The sequence below is a fragment of the Helianthus annuus genome, chromosome 12 (genome assembly GCF_002127325.2).
Source record: "Helianthus annuus cultivar XRQ/B chromosome 12, HanXRQr2.0-SUNRISE, whole genome shotgun sequence".
Taxonomy (NCBI): Eukaryota; Viridiplantae; Streptophyta; class Magnoliopsida; order Asterales; family Asteraceae; genus Helianthus; species Helianthus annuus.
In genome coordinates, this window is record NC_035444.2 from 57,937,746 (window position 1) to 57,955,436 (window position 17,691).

Here is a 17,691-nt window from a genome sequence, read left to right on the forward strand (position 1 = left end):
CTTAGCCAGATTGCCAATTGAATGAAAATGACAAGAAGAATGAAACCTCAGGACCCATATACAAAATGTTTCATTTTTAGATTGAAGTGGCAAAAAGTGACATAAACTCAGGACCATTCACGCATTTTCCTCAAAAAAAAAAAAAAAAATAATAATAACAACTTGCATTGTTTATCTTATTAAAAAACTACTATTCATATAAAACCAAATCAAAAGATTCTTCCTTCTGTAGCCCAGAACCAATATTGGCCCAAAAACCCAAATGATCTTACCGAGTAAATTATATACACGAGCACAAACTAAGCAGAAATCAAAAGTCCATACATTACTGACTGAATATAAGATAGTCAACAAAAACAGAACCCTCAAACTATCCTGTAACAAGGTAAGGCTTCAAACACATTTGGAAGACGTATCCGAAACCATAAAACACCTATTCTCGCCTTGCAATCTACCGCCTTCACTTTGTTGCCTTTGCTTCGATCACTTTCTTCGCGAAAGACGGCAAACAGAAAGCAGCCGTGTGAATCTATGCGCACAAATAACCGATAAACATCAATAAAAACAAAAATTCACACCCAAAAATACAACATTTGTCGATAAAGCAAATACCTCTTTGTTGTAGAACTTCAACGGTCCTACAGATTTGCATCCGTTATCGTTTTCATCTATTGGGTTGATTGGGTGCTTGAAATTAACCTCGGGTCCCTCAGTCGAACACAACATGAATCCAATAACACCGCTGCATTTGTGTTCCATTTTATACACGAGTTTTAGTTAATATATGATTTTGTTCCTTGATGTACAAACATGAGAGCTTACCTAGGATATGTAGGAACAGTTGTCCATGCGTAACTGACTGACCCTTTAAACACCTGGCGGCAATTTGCAACAATGTCTTCAATTATGTGCATATGAAGCCATATGCTCTCGGCCTGTGTGCACACAACACCACCGGGCCGAAGCGCCTTTGCAACAGACTCGAAAAAAGGCTTCTCGAAAAGCTCTTGTGCGGGACCTGAGGTATAATTGCCATGTCAGCATATCGAATTGATAATATGGAGATGGCGGGTTTGTGAATATATGCATACCAATGGGATCAGAAGAATCGACTATAACCGCATCATAACTTCCTTCAGGAGCAGCCTTCAAGAATGCAACTCCTACAAGATTTAAAAAATAAAAAAAAAAGAAAAAAGAAAACAACGACGAAGTTAATTCATGTATATACCATCGCCAATGTGGAGGTTGACACGCGGATCATCGTACCCAACAGCTACATCAGGAAAAAACTCCTTAGAAACCTGAAAATTGGACAAATATTCCACATTAGCCCTTAAACTCTGAAAAGTAAATGCAAATAGCTATTTTGAATAGGGTTAATACCAAAAGAAAAAAAAAAAACAAAACTTTCATATTTTGCACGAAAAAAGTCCCTTGACTGAATATTGTTAATGTATACAAACTTCTGAAATGAAGGGTAAATGTTGGTAACTTGCAAACTCAGCACAGGGGTGCAGCTTTTTAGGGGCTTGGGGGGGGGGGGGGGGTTCTGACCCCCCTAACTTTTCGCTCAGTAGTGTCCGGTATGCAGTTTTCGTATAGAATTTGTTCGACCCCCCGGTTATATAATTTTATTAGGTATATACGTTTTCGACCCCCCGGTCGGAAATCTCAAGCTTCGCCACTGACTCAGCATATATGTAGACATCATGCAGCCGTTTTTTAGTTAAGGGACTTTTTTCGTGCAGAATGAGAAAGTATGTTGGTTTTTTATGGTACAACCCTTTTAAATAAAAGAACGTTCAAAATTTCCAAAATCATGATTACTCACATCAACGACCATCTTATCGATCTCACAAATATCAATGTGCTCAACAGAAGAATGGCGAGCTACTTCACGCAAGACGCCACCATCTCCACCTCCAACAACCAAAACCTACGAATGAATATCACAAAAACAGTAAAGTTAATAACTTATGATGAATATGAACAAACTCACGTAATTATTGACATTTCTTATACAACAAAGATTGCAGGTAAATAGTTGTAAAAGAAGAAGGAAACCTTTTTAGGATTCGGAATTGAACAAAGAGGAAGATGAGTAATCATCTCTTGATACGCGCATTCATCTCTCTCGGTAAGTTGAATTACACCATCCAAAACAAGAACCTTCCCGTATGTTTCAGACTAGACCAAAAATCATCATGTTTTCTCCTTTCAAGGTGAAAAATGAAAGAAATAGAAATAAAAAAAATGAAATTTCGCATACCTGAAATACCATGACATTCTGGTAATCAGACTTGCCCTGAAACAACACTTTCTCCACCTTCAAAGAGTGCGCTTCTCCTGCAATATGTACGCGGAAAATGATCACCAAATTGAATATCATTTATCTGTATATTACAAAGTTATAACTACCGAGTTCACACCAAACAACCGGACTAACATAGTCTACCATCAAAATGCTTGCATCCCGACAAAAAGAAACAAAAGCGTTTGCGTTTTTCTCTCAGTAAATCCAAACGTAAGTAAAGGGGGTGTTTGGCGGTTTGGGATTGCTTATAACAACCACTTCTCTGCTTAGTGCATTCCGATTCAATAAACGGTTCTATCATTTGAAGCTTTTGCTACATGTTTTTCCAAGCAATCCAAAACAAAACAAAAGAAAGACTTATCTACAAACAAGCAATAATGAAACAGCAATGAATAAGCCATTAATGTAAAGTAGAGTACAAATCCCATTTCATGATTACAGTCCACCTTTTCCTTTCACTTGTAAAAAAAAAAAAAAAAAAAAAAAAAAAAAAAAAAAAAAATTTGAACATCAAATCAAATGTTTTGGTTTTGAAGAAAATCCCCATAACCACAATAAAGTACAAGCCAAAAGTATCACAACAGATCAATTTTCTACTTTAAACCATTATACAAGACTCCATTTTTCTTATCTTAAATATCACTAGAATGAATGAACCCTCAAAATTATAAATAAAAATAAATATATTTTTTAAAATTATAAATAAAACCCAATCAACTTAACAATCTGAAATAAAAATCCCACAAGAAATAAATAAATATATACATACATACACAAAGAAAGAAAGAAAGAAAGAAAGAAAGAAAGAAAGAAAGAAAGAAAGAAAGAAAGAAAGAAAGAAAGAAATGGGAATTGGAGAAGAGTAAGGTACCAGGCCACATTGGGCTAATTTCGGAAAACCATCCGGACGATATGTGAGCACTGGTTTCATGCGAAACGGCGCCGTTTTCTTCTCCTTCCCTTGGCCTCTTTAATGGCAAATCGATGGTTGTGGTGGTGGTTTGTTCAGCCATTTGTTATGTTATGCTTCTGCACTCCAGACGAATGAAATGAATGTGTGTGTAAAGATAGTTATTGTTCAATATAATATGCTGCTTCAATAGCTTTGATTAACACTTCAACACTAATATTATGTTCTAACTACACTATGCCCCCTTCTCTTTTATGGGGGTGTTTGGCCTAGCTTTTTTAGTTTTTTTTTTTTTTTTTTTTTTTTTTTACAAAATAAGTTTACCTTGGTGTTTGGTTTACTTTTTTAAGTTTATGTTTATTAGCTTATATAAGCTAATTTGAAGAAGCTTATTTGATGGTTTTTTAGCTTATTTGAAGAATGATAGAAATAAGCTATAAGCTAATTCAAACACTTAAAAATAGCTTATCAAATGATAGAAAATAAGCTATAAGCTACTTTAAAATATAAGCATAAGGCAAAAAATAAAAGCTAGGCCAAACACCCCCTATAACTTGTGTGTTCTTAAAAGTTCACGAAACATAAAAGTTTTGTTGGGAAGTAGTGTACGAATAAACTACATAATGAATTAGAATTTAACAACGATATAAGAAAAGGAATGTACAATTCCATATAGTTCAAATTCCAATTCTATTTCATTCCACAAAAGAATGCTACCAAATTTTGGTTCTTTAATTGTTTACTAGTTGTGAAAAAAATTGTTAAACTATACAATGCATTAAGGACAAGGCGTTGTAAGATAAAAGGTATAACATGACATGCAGACTTTTGTACTTTTCATGGAGGATCAGATCTTGTAACTAGACGTCCATGGCTAACCAACATTAAACACTATTATTAGTTCTTGCAGTTTTTTTTTTTTTTTTTTTTTTTTTTTTTTTTTTTTTTTTTTGATAGGGGGTCACATGTATAGGATCAACTCGGGCATTAGACATAGACTAGAATATATTCTAGAAGCTCATAAAGGTAGGATATGGGACAAGGCCATAAAGGCCTATGTTAGATCCTAACAACATCGTGGTGTGCTTAATTGCCTCTTAACCTAGCTATGTTATGCTCATTTTTTCGACCTGATATTAGGCTCTGAATCACACTCTATGGACGAACCTTGAGGAGTAACTCTAGTTTTCGGAGCATTAAACTCTATCAATGTTAGTTTTACTAAAGCTGGCATTCTTGTTTTTTTTTTATGTTTCTTTTGTAAAATAATTATCACATCTCATTTGATGGATGATATTAAATTTTTGTGGTCTATATATGTTGCCAATCAACAATAAGGTTTCAAAATGAATAAGGATATAGCTTAAGGGGGCATATTAAACTGAAGCCTACTGTACCCTTAAAATAACCAATTGCACCATGTAATTGTTAAACTTTTTAGTTTTTTTTTATTTGCTTCTCCTTTAAGATATAACTTTTTATATACTTTGAATATAGTTTTGTGATGTGTCTATTGTTAGATATATTTTACTATAAAATTTAATTAAAACTGGAGCGTTTCATTTAAGATATGGTCTTATTTTTTTTATAAAGTTTATATTGAACTATTAACGCCTCATAATTAGGTATTTATATTTATATTTAAATTTATATAGGAGTTATATAGGTGTTAAAAGCATTTTAGTCCCTGTGATTTGGGTCATTTTATCAGTTTAGTCCAAATGTTTCATTTTTCGCCTGTGGGTCCAAAAAGGTTTTACCGTTGCCATTTTAGTCCATTGGATTAACTTCATCCATTATTTCCGTTAACGAGAAGGGCAATTCGGTCATTCTAAATGGTCGAATTGCCCTTCTAGTTAACAGAGTTACATATAAAATGACCGAATTGCCCTTTTCGTTAACAAAAAAATGGATAAAATTAAACTAGTGGACTGAAATGGCAACGGTGAAACTTTTTTGAACACACAGACGAAAAATGAAACCTTTGGACTAAACTAAATGGTACAAACCACAAGAACTAAAATGAGATTTAACTCTTTATATAGCTTACCTATTAAACATTAAAAGTTATTGAATAAAAATGATATTTTGATTAAAATAAAAATCTTAATGCCGGCATCATAACCTAATAATTTTAAACACACAACCCCAAAACTTTTTTAAAGTTCTCATATCCTCATGCCAGATAAAGTTGTCATCATCCATCCAAGGAATTAAAGAATAAAAGATTACAGAATTGATTTATCTTATTTTAGTGATTTTTAGAATTTCTTTTTAACAGAACCATCATAAAAATTGAATAAAAGTTGTAGAGACAATTTCATATATACCCTTATATATCATATAGGACTATGATCAAATATAAAGGACAACATTAATAAGAAGGGTATGTAGGATTTTAGTCGATTACTCTTAGATTTGGAAGGTTGAGATTAGTTTTAGAGAAAATAAATTAATAATGAAAGGGCATAAAAAGAATCCTACATTATTGATTTTCTCTCTTCACATGCAAAGATCATATGCTAATCCCCCCATCAATTTAAAACGTCCATAATTTTTTTCATACGACATTTGTTTAAAAAAATCACCATAATAACGTATGTTTTTTATCTTTAATATGAGTATGATGTTGTTGTATAAAAATAAAATAAAAAAATTCATTTTTACTGGGTTTTTTTTGTATGTGTTAAAAGTTCCGGTCATTGTGTCTTTCAACTGGGTTTTGGTTCTTACGTTTTTTTACTAAGGTTTCTATACATTGTGTTATTATCAGAACCTAAAACACAATGTATGACACAATAAAGATGATGTTATATTTGGGTTTTCTATACATTGTGTTATATGTTCTAGTCATTACGTTTATTATGCTATAGATCATGTTTTAATATGTTGCTCATTGTGTTTTTGTTTTGTTACCCATTGTGATTTAATCTGTTGTTCATTGTGTTTTAGACCGTTGTTCATTATGTTTTAGTTCGTTGATCATTGTTCATTGTATTTTAGTTCGTTGATCATTGTTCATTGTGTCTTTTATCAATTGTCATCAATTGTATTTTTAGTTTACTTTCCATTGTGTTTTTAGTTTGATACTCATTGTGTTTAGTCTGATGTCCATTGTGTCTTTTATGTGTTGTCATCGATTGTGTTTTTTGTCTACTTTCCATTGTGTTTTTAGTTTGATACTCATTGTGTTTTACGTTATGTCCATTATGTAATACGCAACTGTGTTTTCAAAATTTTTTTTATAACAACAGAGTACCCATATTAAAGATAAAAATGCTCGATTTTAAGATATATTTTAAAAAAACAAATGACGTATAAAAAAAGTTACGGATGTTTAAAAATAGGAGAAAATAGCATGTGACTTGCATGTACATAATATTTTTATTCTCTTTGACAAAATTATCTTTCCACTTGAATTTTTCTTATACACTTATCACTCTATAGTGGCTACTTACACTTCTTATTTTTAAACTTTTTTGTATTATAACTTAACCCATATCATATATACCCATACAAAACTAAAAATATTACATATATACCTTCCAAAGTAGATAAATTATCATATATATCCAATCACTAGAATTAATTTAATAAATGAACATTTTACCAATAATCACCTTTAACTTTTTACCAAATCCTACCAGTCACCTTTATCTTCTTCCCCCACCACATCTCACACGTATTTTTTTTAATAGAATCTAACCATAGGCTTTAGCGCAATCAACATAAATTTCAGGGCCGGCCCTGAGCATGTGTCGGATGAGTGCCGGCTCAGGGCCAAAAACGTGAAAGGGCCCGTAAAAAAATTTAAATGTTATATATACACACATATATATGTTTATATAAATAATACACAAACTCATCATCGATTGCAGTCTATTCCAGTGACAGCCGGCTTGCCTTTTAATTCGTTGGTCTCGGGTTCGAACCTCTCTTTAAGAGTATTTTTAGAGATACTTTTAGATTAATATGCAACTGTTTTTTTCACTCTGTATGATGGTATATTTTCATATTGATGCTGCAACTATTTGTACCTTTTGGTGATATCAAACATTCAAGCATGAGAAAACCAAATTCACTCAAGTTTTCTTTTTCTTTTCTAGACAACTAAATTCACTTAAGTTTTCTTTTAATATTATTGTTAACCATAAACATTTTTTTTGTTTTCTTTTTAACTTCTAAAATATTTTTTTACAAATTATTCAAAAATGACGTTAATATTTTTGGTTCGTTATAGTACTTGTAATATGGTATTAATGTATGTATAATGTTTTACAAATTTCTAAATTTAGCGTTACAACACGCTTACGTTTCTCTGCTTTTCAATATAAGTTTTATTAGAAGCTCACCCAATTTGGTTTAGTCCATTACGATACCCGAATCAATCCGGTCCAAAGTAAACCCAAAGTAGGCCCTCGCCAATCTCTTTAGCACTTCAACTGGCCGAAGTTTGCTTGAGTTTTTGGGTGCCAATCGGCCCAATCTGTTTAAGTGGCTCAAATTTGATTCAGATTTTGAGTGCCAATATTTTTAAACAATTAGACCGAACCCACAGGGCCAAATATTTAAACATTCAATCCCAATAAAAATAAACCTCATGGGGAGCTACAAAAAACCCAGCGACGCAAGACTCACTGAGGCAACAACAATAGCAATTACGTGAGATTTTGCAAAAGATCTGATCGAATTATTGAGTGACGCAACAACAACCCTAAATTCTTGTTTTACTAGGGCGGGTAGGGCCCGTTTATTTTAACTCGCACAGGGCCAATAAAAATTTTAACCTTTACGGAGACGGCCCTGATAAATTTGTTCCCAGAGTGTTATTTAACAAGGGGAGAGGAGAGAAAAGGATGAAAATATGAAAAAGCATGTTCCCGAGTTTCATTTAACAAGGGGGGGGGGGGGGGGGAGGGGAGGGGAGGGAAAAAGAAAGAAAATATGACCATATATTCATCCTCCCAAATTAAAGAGATTAGGAGAGAATTTTCCTTCCCCTCCCCCTGTTAAATGAGACTCGGGAACATAGTGAAAGACCAGCGAATTTAAATCCCAAAGTCGCACACAAAATCGTTCTAAATCTTATCTTTATTGTTGTCGAACATGTGGCGTTGGAGTTAACTTGATCAAAGGTGACCGGAGAATCAGAGATAGCCGGCGGTATGTTGTAATCGGCGTTCAGTGAGACGTTGAATAGGAATTCCTCTAAACCTCCAAGACATTGTCAACTGGCTGTTGTACAATTTTTCGATCACCGAGATAGGTTGCGTTGAAGATGATTGAATTTTGTTAAATTTTTTGTCCTCATTTGATTTGTTTGGATTCTGATGTCCATGACTCTCCAAAATTCAATACACATTTTCTGCAAATTTGCATTAAGAATGCTCTAGATGAACAAAAACATGCTAAACAACTGATGCTAACAAAAACGAGGTTTTAAACACAACAGATCAAATGCAATAAACCTTACGCCTGGTCGAACGAGATGCGACAAAAAAACGAACAGATACAATAAACGATTAGGATTTGCGTACAATAAACGGTTGGTATTTTCGATTTGCTGATTTACCTATTTCGATCTGATGCTATAGACCTTCGAAAGAGGAGGGAGACGATTTGATTGCTTCAAAAGGTTTACCGGTGTTCCTTGTGCTGCTTTCTTGTTCCGTGCTTTGGTCAAGCTCCGAGTTTGGATGCTGTGGTTTTTAGCTGAAGGCCCAACTCTGTTGGGTTTTCTCCCTGTAGTCTGCTGCATTGAAGGCCCATTTTTTGTGGGTTTATTTGTTTTGTGTTTGGATGTATTTCCTTAGTTTTTCAGGTGTGTTTTTTTATTTTATTTCTTCGGTAGAAGTGATACTACCCCTACTAGTCTTGTCTAGTAGGTGTAGTATAATTGTCGTTTGAGGTTTCCAAAGTTTGTTTTTGGATGTCCTCGTTTAGGAGTCTCGGGAGGGTATGCCTCTTTAAAACCTGTAACACGTCCTTTTTGGAATATATTACCGGACAAATGCTCACTTATCAAAGAAAAAGTCATGAAATAAAATTTCATTCAACTTGAGTACATATCATATTTTTAGTTTTAAATGGGTGTGTATATTATTTTTAAAGTTTGTAATGTTATATAGGAAAGTAATCCAAAGTTTTAAATAATATATTATTTTCCTTTTATTATCCCTACCATAATATACCAACTTTCTATTATGTATATTTTTCACTATTCAAGTTTGTATAAAATCAATTGCATATGGTGTAACTATTTTATGTTAACTTTCATTATTATTATTATTATTAACTATTTTATTCACATGATATCTTTTATTCAAAAACTAGCATTTTTCTCCGTGCGTTACGCACCACAGAAAAAATAATGCTGAAACATCAACATACATAACTTTATATAGGGAAAATGAAACATAGACGTCGTAGATTCCGCGTATAGATCCGACAACTAATCGAGGGAATCGATTGTCCCCTCTTTCTCTGCTTGAAAGGGTTTAGCGACGGAGATGATTTTCCGGTGGTCGTCAAGTTGGTCGGAAGACGCACCACCAGCGTCATGTTAGCCCATCTTTATCTTCTTTAAAGGGTTTAGCACCGGAGATGATTTTCCGATGGTCATCAAATTGGTCGAAGGACGCACTACCAGTGTCATGTTAATTTCAGAAGAAAGGTAACCGTGTAAATTCCATAGGTTATAGGTCAAATTGAAGAATTTTGAATAGTTCAGTGGCTAAAGTCAAGAAATTCAAATATCACTATTGCTTGTGATGTTATGAATTAATACTATACGTAAATAGTTTTTCACCACATAATATTGTATTGTTTTTTTGTTAAACTTTCATCTAGGTTATTTATTTTTCAAATTGGGCAGTTTTATAATATATTTATCTTTTAGGGTAAGGTTATTGTAAAAAGGTTAGAAGTGTGAGAAATATTGTGCAGATGACATGTGTCCTCAATATAAATTAATTCAAAAAGGTAAACAAGTAATTTTATCATTGATTCAATTAATTCAAAACCTTCCATAACCGCCACCTTATTTATAGGAACATGATTTTTTTAAAAGTTTTTTATAAAAACACTACGAATAACACTGCAACCACCAATCAACACATATGTAACACCATTCAATAATTATATAACACCATTCAATAAGTATATAACACCATTTAATAAGTATATAACACCATTTTAAAGATATCTATAAAAACACTACGAATAACACTGCAAAATCACCATTCAGCACATATATAACACCATTCAATAAGTATATAACACTATTAAAGACACTACCTCCATTTCCAGAATGTGTTCTTAGTATAATGTTCATAGTATGGTTATTCTATATGGTGTTTTAAACCTGCATGCATGGTGTTTTACATCTGCATGCTAGTAGATGTTTTAGATTCCATATGTTAAAACACCGTGGTGTTTTAAAACCTACATTCCAGTAGATAAAAAAACACCACGCTTTCCAGTATGTGTTTAAAACACCGCGCTTTGAATCACAATACAATTAAAACACCACTGTATGAACCTAGACAAAACATCATGGACTAAGCATCTGATCGAAAGATATTTTTTTCTCTATATAAGTATAGCAATATGGTACTCATATTAAAGATAAAAAAACGCTCGTTATTATGGTGTAATTTTTTAAAAAAGATTACGTATAAAAAGTTATTGACGTTTAAAAAAGGGGGGGGGGAGTTGCATGTGCATTAATGTTAGTTTAAAACGCTCGTGCCGACCCAAAACCCGATCCGAACCGACCCCGTTCCGATCCGAAACCCGTCCCGGCCCGAATGTTAATCCTAATTGAACTCGTTCTGATCCGAAACTCGTTTCGTGTCTTAACCCGTCTCGTGCGGATAGTTGTGCCGGCCCGAAACCCATTCGATCCGAAACTTGTCTCATTTCTTTAAGACACTAACCCACATTAGGGGTGTGCATGGGTCGCTTTGGGTCGGTTTTTACTATTATCCATAACCATAACCGCTAGTTCGGTTATTGAATTTTGGTAACCATAACCATAACCAAACTTCGGTTATGGTTAATCGGGTATGAAGTCGGTTATGGTTCGGTTTTGGTTAATTTCGGTTAAGTAACCAACAAGGTTTGAAATAAATAGGGTTGTGCACGATTCGAACTTAAATTGAGCCTATTTTATAAGATAACGAAGACTAAACTTTTTGGTTAGACTACCGATTTAGAGTTCTTTTTAATAAGGTAATTCTCAAACAAAAACAATTATGGCCATAACACCTTAGTTCTTTATCAAAATAAATGACATCTATATCAGGATCATTTTGTTACTAACATACTTTTAACTTAGTAAAAACCCTCTATATAGTTTTGTAAAACACATATCTATTATATAAAGTTAACATCACAACTTCGGTTCGGTTTCGGTTATATTCGGTTAACCAAAGCTTCATAACCATAACCATAACCGATTGAGCGGTTATACAAAGTTTCATAACCATAACCATTGGTTATATTGGTTATCGGTTATTAGTGGTTCGGTTATGTCGGTTATGGTTCGGTTATCGGTTATGGTGGTTAATTTGCTCACCCCTAACCCACATCGATCCATTACTTTAAAGTTGTCGACCTGCTTTGACCCGGAAATAACAAGATGTAATTTCAACTGACCCATCTAGTTATAATATCTTTCCGAAACCAACCCATATAATATTAAAAGTAACCCAAAGTGACCCACTTGGAAGGCTTTGGGTCAAGATTGTCCCCTCTACCATATACATACTTGGGTGACCTGCAACCCTCTGGAAAAAAAGGTTGAATACTTGGGTGGCCTCCATAGACATTTTCCTTTGAGAATTCCCATATTATAAATTAGCAACTTTTTGTTGCATTGTGGTTTGTACCCTAAGCTTAGGGAGTTTTTAAAAAAAATTGATTTTTCATTTTTAACTCAAATATTTTCTTATTTTGTATTTTAACCCCTTTTAATTTTTTTACTTTTAACCCAAACTTTTCCATCTTTTATAATTTAACACAACACTTTATTATTTACAACTTTGGTCCCCCATACTTTCTTTCTTTCGCAAGTTTTAAGTTTCGTTCTAAATTTTGCAAGTTAACACGTCGTAGCGTGCATGTGAGGTTCAACGTTTTTTTCTATATTTTTTCATATTTGACAGACCCTCGCAACGTGTCCATTTTTTCGCTTTTGACAAGTTCACCGCAACGGGCGGGTCCTAGATCGACTAAGTTATTATTTTCTACGTTTTACGTTTTCTGGTTAATTTCTTCGCATTAACACACTGTAACGGGTGTGCGTGGTTCAACGACTTTAAATCTGCTTTTCGTTCAGTGTAATTTTTCCCATTTTATCTATTTTATTTTTACGATATTGAAAGTCGATGCCGTTGTGGCATTGGTGCTACTTGGCACGGTTTTATGAACGTTTTTAACCTATTAAATTTTTTACTAATATTTTATTTCGGTTTACCCCTATACTTCCTTTACTTAAAAACTATTTTTTACGTGCATATTTTATGTACCGGTAGGTATAAATATGATTTGTTCTACATTCCAACGTAAACTTTTTTTATAGACGAGTCAGGTCAGATATAATACGTTTTCGTTCAAAGAAACCATTTTTACGTGCATATTTTTATGTACGTTTTGGTGTAAATTCAAGTTGTTCTACGTTTTGACGTAAACTTTTTTGGGAAATGATTCAGGTCAAATATAATATTTTTCGATATTTATTTTATGTATGTTTCGTAAAGTTTGTTTCGAATCGAGTGGAGTCAAATTATGGTTTCTTTTTCTCCCATTTTTTGAAAGCTCTAATTAATCCCTTTCGATTACATGTGCAGATTTTCCTTCATACACGTTACGTTTTCTATGTATGAGTTGGGTCACATAATACGTTATGATTTTTCGATATGAATTCGATTTACTTTACGTTTGATTCAATCACAATGCTTATACAGGTTACATTGAGTTCAACTGGTGTCACGGCCCCCGACCCGGTTTGACCCGGTCCAGGAGCCGCGGGACAGAAACCCGTGGTATTGTTTATTATGGCAGCGGAAATTTTAACAGAATCTTTTAAAACTTGAAATGCCCGATTATTTTATTTCACAGTTCGGGATAAAACCCGTAATTTACAATAAGGGAATTTCTACCGAGAAACCCCTGTTTTACAAAACATGTTTATTTATTTTATTAAGCCACTACTTCAAGCTTGCTAGTGCTCTACAACACTTTCCTTAGTTCACAGCAGATCACCTGAAACATGTTTTAAAAAGGTTTTATCAGCAAGAAATACTGGCGAGTCATTCAAGTTGCACAAAATGACACATTGTTATAATCCACAGTATTAAGGGTGATTACAATGTTTCTATCAACCAATTACCCCAAATCGGTATTTGTCACTCGACTGTATCTGTGACTATGGTCAGATCACCTATTGGCTATCTCGTTGTCCAATGGTGACGGGTAACAAGTAATGTATACAAAACCCCACATACCGGCAGTAATTGAAGATTACAAAAACTTAATCCCTGTAATTATAACTTTAAGAACAAGTAGAGTTTTAAGAAAACAATTTGATAAAAAGAGAATGACTCACATTGCAAATTTAAACAGGCAGAGTTTAGCCTACTGATTAGCCTTGTTAACCTAATTCAAATAACAATGCACACGAAAACTAGGTCAATAACTAATACAACATTTACGATAACTCACGAGATACAAACCCTCACAACGAATGAAAAAGTATAACCCTAATGTGGGCAGCACTTAAACATCCATTGGATAGTTTCAATCGATCAGATATTGAATCGTAGCAGCGATCGAGTTATTACCCTGTTTGTCGCGGCAGCGTTTCGTGTTCGTATGTGTTTTGTAGTAATTAAGCTATATCTCAGTGTGTAAAGCGAATTTGTACGTCGAACCAGCGCAGAAAGCTAAGTGCCAACCTCCCCTATTTATACTGGAAAGTGGTCTCCCTCGTGTGGCGCGAGGGCCTGTCGCGTGGCGCGAGGGGATCCCTTCCAGCATAGGGTTGCCACGTTCATTTGTAGCCTAGGTGAGTTGACGTTTCGACTTAATTCGTTTCCTACAGCAAACTGTCGAGATAATACCAACTAGGGTTTATCCCCCCTGAATTTTAGGGGCCCTGATCCTGATTCCGATTGTTCTGAAAATTTTAGGGTTTATGCAGGATCACTTGGGGGTCTTAATTAGGGTTTCGTATTGGACAATTAAAATAATAAATAATAGTTTTGGTGAGAGTTGTTACATCCTCCCCACCTTAATAAAAATCCCGTCCTCGAGATTTACTGGAATAAATGAGGATATTTCCGCTTCATTTCCGATTCCAGTTCCCAGGTGTACTCTGGTCCTCTCTTTGAATCCCACTTGATTTTGACTAACACTAGTCGTTTGTGCTTGAGAAACTTGACTTTTCTGTCCTCTATCTGCAGTGGTTTCTCTACAAATTTCAGCCTTTCATTTACCTCCACATCTTGAAGAGGTACTACCAGGGATTCGTCAGATAGACATTTTTTTAGATTGGATACATGAAACACATCATGTACCCCGGCTAGCTCTTCTGGTAGTTGTAGGCGATAGGCGACTGGTCCTATTCGCTGGATTACTGGGAATGGTCCTATGTACCTTGGACTTAGTTTTCCTTTCTTTCCGAACCGTACTACTCCTTTCCAAGGAGAAACTTTTAAGAGTACCTTGTCACCGACTTGAAATTCTAGTGGCTTGCGTCGGTTGTCTGCATAATTCTTCTGGCGATCTCTAGCCGTTTTCAATCTTTCCTTGATTTGCGTGATCTTGTCGGTAGTTTCTTGTACTATTTCAGGACCTAATAACTGACTTTCTCCTATTTCTGCCTAACAGACCGGAGTTCTGCACTTTCGTCCATACAGTGCTTCGAATGGGGCAGCTTTAATGCTTGCATGATAACTATTGTTATAGGAGAATTCGATTAAGGGTAGGTGGTCATCCCAATTTCCACCAAAATCTATCACACATGCCCTGAGCATGTCTTCTAGAGTTTGGATCGTCCTTTTACTTTGTCCGTCTGTTTGGGGATGATAAGTTGTACTTAAATTTAATCGTGTCCCCATGGCTTCTTGGAAACTTTTCCAGAAATGTGAAGTGAAACGACTATCTCTATCCGATACAATGGAGAGTGGAACTCCGTGTAAGGATACTACTTCGTCTACGTATAATTTGGCTAGTCTTTCCATGCTGAAAGTTTCCTTCATGGGTAGAAAATGAGCTGATTTGGTTAATAGATCCACAATTACCCAAATCGCATCATTAGCTTTTCTGGTTTTGGGTAACTTAGTAACAAAATCCATAGTTATTAGTTCCCACTTCCAAACAGGCATTTCTAATTGTTGAAGTAACCCTGAAGGTTTCTGGTGTTCTGCCTTAACTTGTGAACAAGTAAGACACTTAGATACATATCTAGCTATGTCCTTTTTCATTCCTATCCACCAGAAATTATTTCTTAAATCTTGGTACATCTTATTATTTCCAGGGTGCATGGTATACCTAGATTTAAGGGCTTTTTCTAAAATCTTATTTCTTAAATCTCCCTGCTTAGGTACCCAAATTCTCTTCTTGTGGAATCTCCAAATTCCATCAGCTCCTTGCTCCAATTCTTTTATTCGTCCTTTCATTCCTTCAGCATCCTCCTTGATTGCTGTTGCTTGAACATTTTTCAGTTGCTCCATTAAATCTAACTGTAGATTTAATCTAAGAGCACGAACTCGCTTTTGCTTTTCATGATACTTACGACTTAAGGCATCTGCAACTACATTTGCTTTTCCTTCGTGATATTGAATATCACAGTCGTAATCACTTAAAATTTCCATCCATCTTCTTTGCCTCATGTTTAATTCTTTTTGCCCAAAAATGTACCTTAAGCTTTTATGATCTGTATAAACGGTAAACTTGCTTCCATACAGATAATGTCTCCAAATCTTTAGGGCAAAAATTACTGCTCCTAATTCTAAGTCGTGAGTTGTATAATTTTCTTCGTGCTTTTTCAATTGTCTTGAGGCGTACGCAATTACCTTTTTGCGTTGCATTAACACACATCCTAATCCTAGCTTAGAAGCATCGCAGTAGACTTCAAAATCTTCTGTTCCTTTTGGCAATGCTAAGATTGGGGCGTTTGTTAACTTTTGCTTTAAAATCTTAAAGGCTTCTTCTTGTCTGGGTCCCCATACAAATTTTACGGTTTTACAGGTTAGCTTAGTTAATGGCACGGCTATCTTAGAAAAATCTTTAATAAAACGTCTATAGTATCCACCTAATCCTAGAAAACTTCTAACTTCCGTAACTGATTGCGGGGCCTTCCATTTGGTGATTGCTTCTATCTTGGAGGGATCTACGTGAATACCTTCGTGATTCACCATATGACCCAAAATTGTACTTCTTGGAGCCAAAATTCACACTTTAAGAATTTGGCGTAAAGCTTCTCCTTTCTTAACAAAGTTAAGAGTGCATGCAAATGTTCACAATGTTCGTTCTGACTTTTGGAATAAATAAATATATCGTCGATAAAAACGATTACGAATTTATCCAAGTACGGTTTACAGATCCTATTCATCATGTCCATGAATACTGCAGGAGCATTGGTTAATCTGAAGGGCATGACTGTAAACTCGTAATGTCCATACCTAGTTCTGAAAGCAGTTTTAGGTATGTCTTCTTCTTGTACCTTCAATTGATGATATCCAGAGCGCAAATCTATCTTAGAAAAATATCTAGCTCCTTGAAATTGATCAAAAAGATCATCAATCCTAGGTAATGGGTATCGATTCTTAATTGTAACCTTGTTTAATTCCCTATAATCAATACACATTCTCATTGACCCATCCTTCTTCTTTACAAACAACACTGGAGCTTCCCACAGAGAGGAACTTGGTTGTATAAACCCTTTGCTTAGTAATTCATCTAACTGTCTCTTTAACTCTAGCATTTCAGTGGGTGCTAACTGATAAGGTGTCTTGGCTATCGGTATAGTTCCTGGAATTAGATGAATTCTAAATTCTACTTCCCTATTGGGTGGTAATCCTTGTAAGTCTTCTGGAAAGATATCCGGGTATTCTGATACTACGGGAATGTCCTTAAGTTCCTTACTTTTGGTATTAACAACTACCGAAATCATATAGGATATTCCTTGTTTTCTTGAATAACTGGCCAACTTCATTACTGAAATGAATTTCAATGGCTTTTGTGGCTTATCACCGGTAATCATTACTAATTCTCCTGTGGGTGTATGGATTTCTATGGAATTTTTATCATAGAGAATTCGAGCATGGTTGGCTACTAACCAATCCATTCCTAACACAACATCGAATCCAGCTAAATCCATAGGTAACAGATTTGCAGTAAATTTGTAGCCTAAAAGTTCTATCTTTCCTTCTCGTAAAACTTTATCTATTTTAAGTGT

General features: G+C 34.6%; 1 protein-coding gene across 1 annotated transcript; it reads right to left on the minus strand.

The window, feature by feature from the left end:
• Positions 1-152: 152 nt before the first annotated feature.
• On the minus strand, positions 153-3,375 carry LOC110895040 (spermidine synthase 1). The gene is made up of 9 exons (XM_022142299.2): positions 3,189-3,375; positions 2,273-2,349; positions 2,068-2,190; positions 1,835-1,939; positions 1,232-1,304; positions 1,092-1,163; positions 823-1,018; positions 613-742; positions 153-529 (listed from the first exon to the last, which is right to left on the minus strand). Exons 1-9 carry the CDS (start codon positions 3,328-3,330, stop codon positions 461-463), a joined length of 987 nt encoding a protein of 328 aa, XP_021997991.1. The 5' UTR covers positions 3,331-3,375; the 3' UTR covers positions 153-460.
• Between the last annotated feature and the right edge of the window lie 14,316 nt (positions 3,376-17,691).

Coding starts and splice junctions, on each gene's coding strand:
- LOC110895040 (XM_022142299.2), bottom strand. CDS start 3,330: ATGGCTGAACAAACCACCACCACAACCATCGATTTGCCATTAAAGAGG. Junction 1,940..2,067: donor CAATTCCGAATCCTAAAAAG/GTTTCCTTCTTC, acceptor ATTCATTCGTAG/GTTTTGGTTGTTGGAGGTGG. Junction 530..612: donor TGAAGTTCTACAACAAAGAG/GTATTTGCTTTA, acceptor TTGTGCGCATAG/ATTCACACGGCTGCTTTCTG.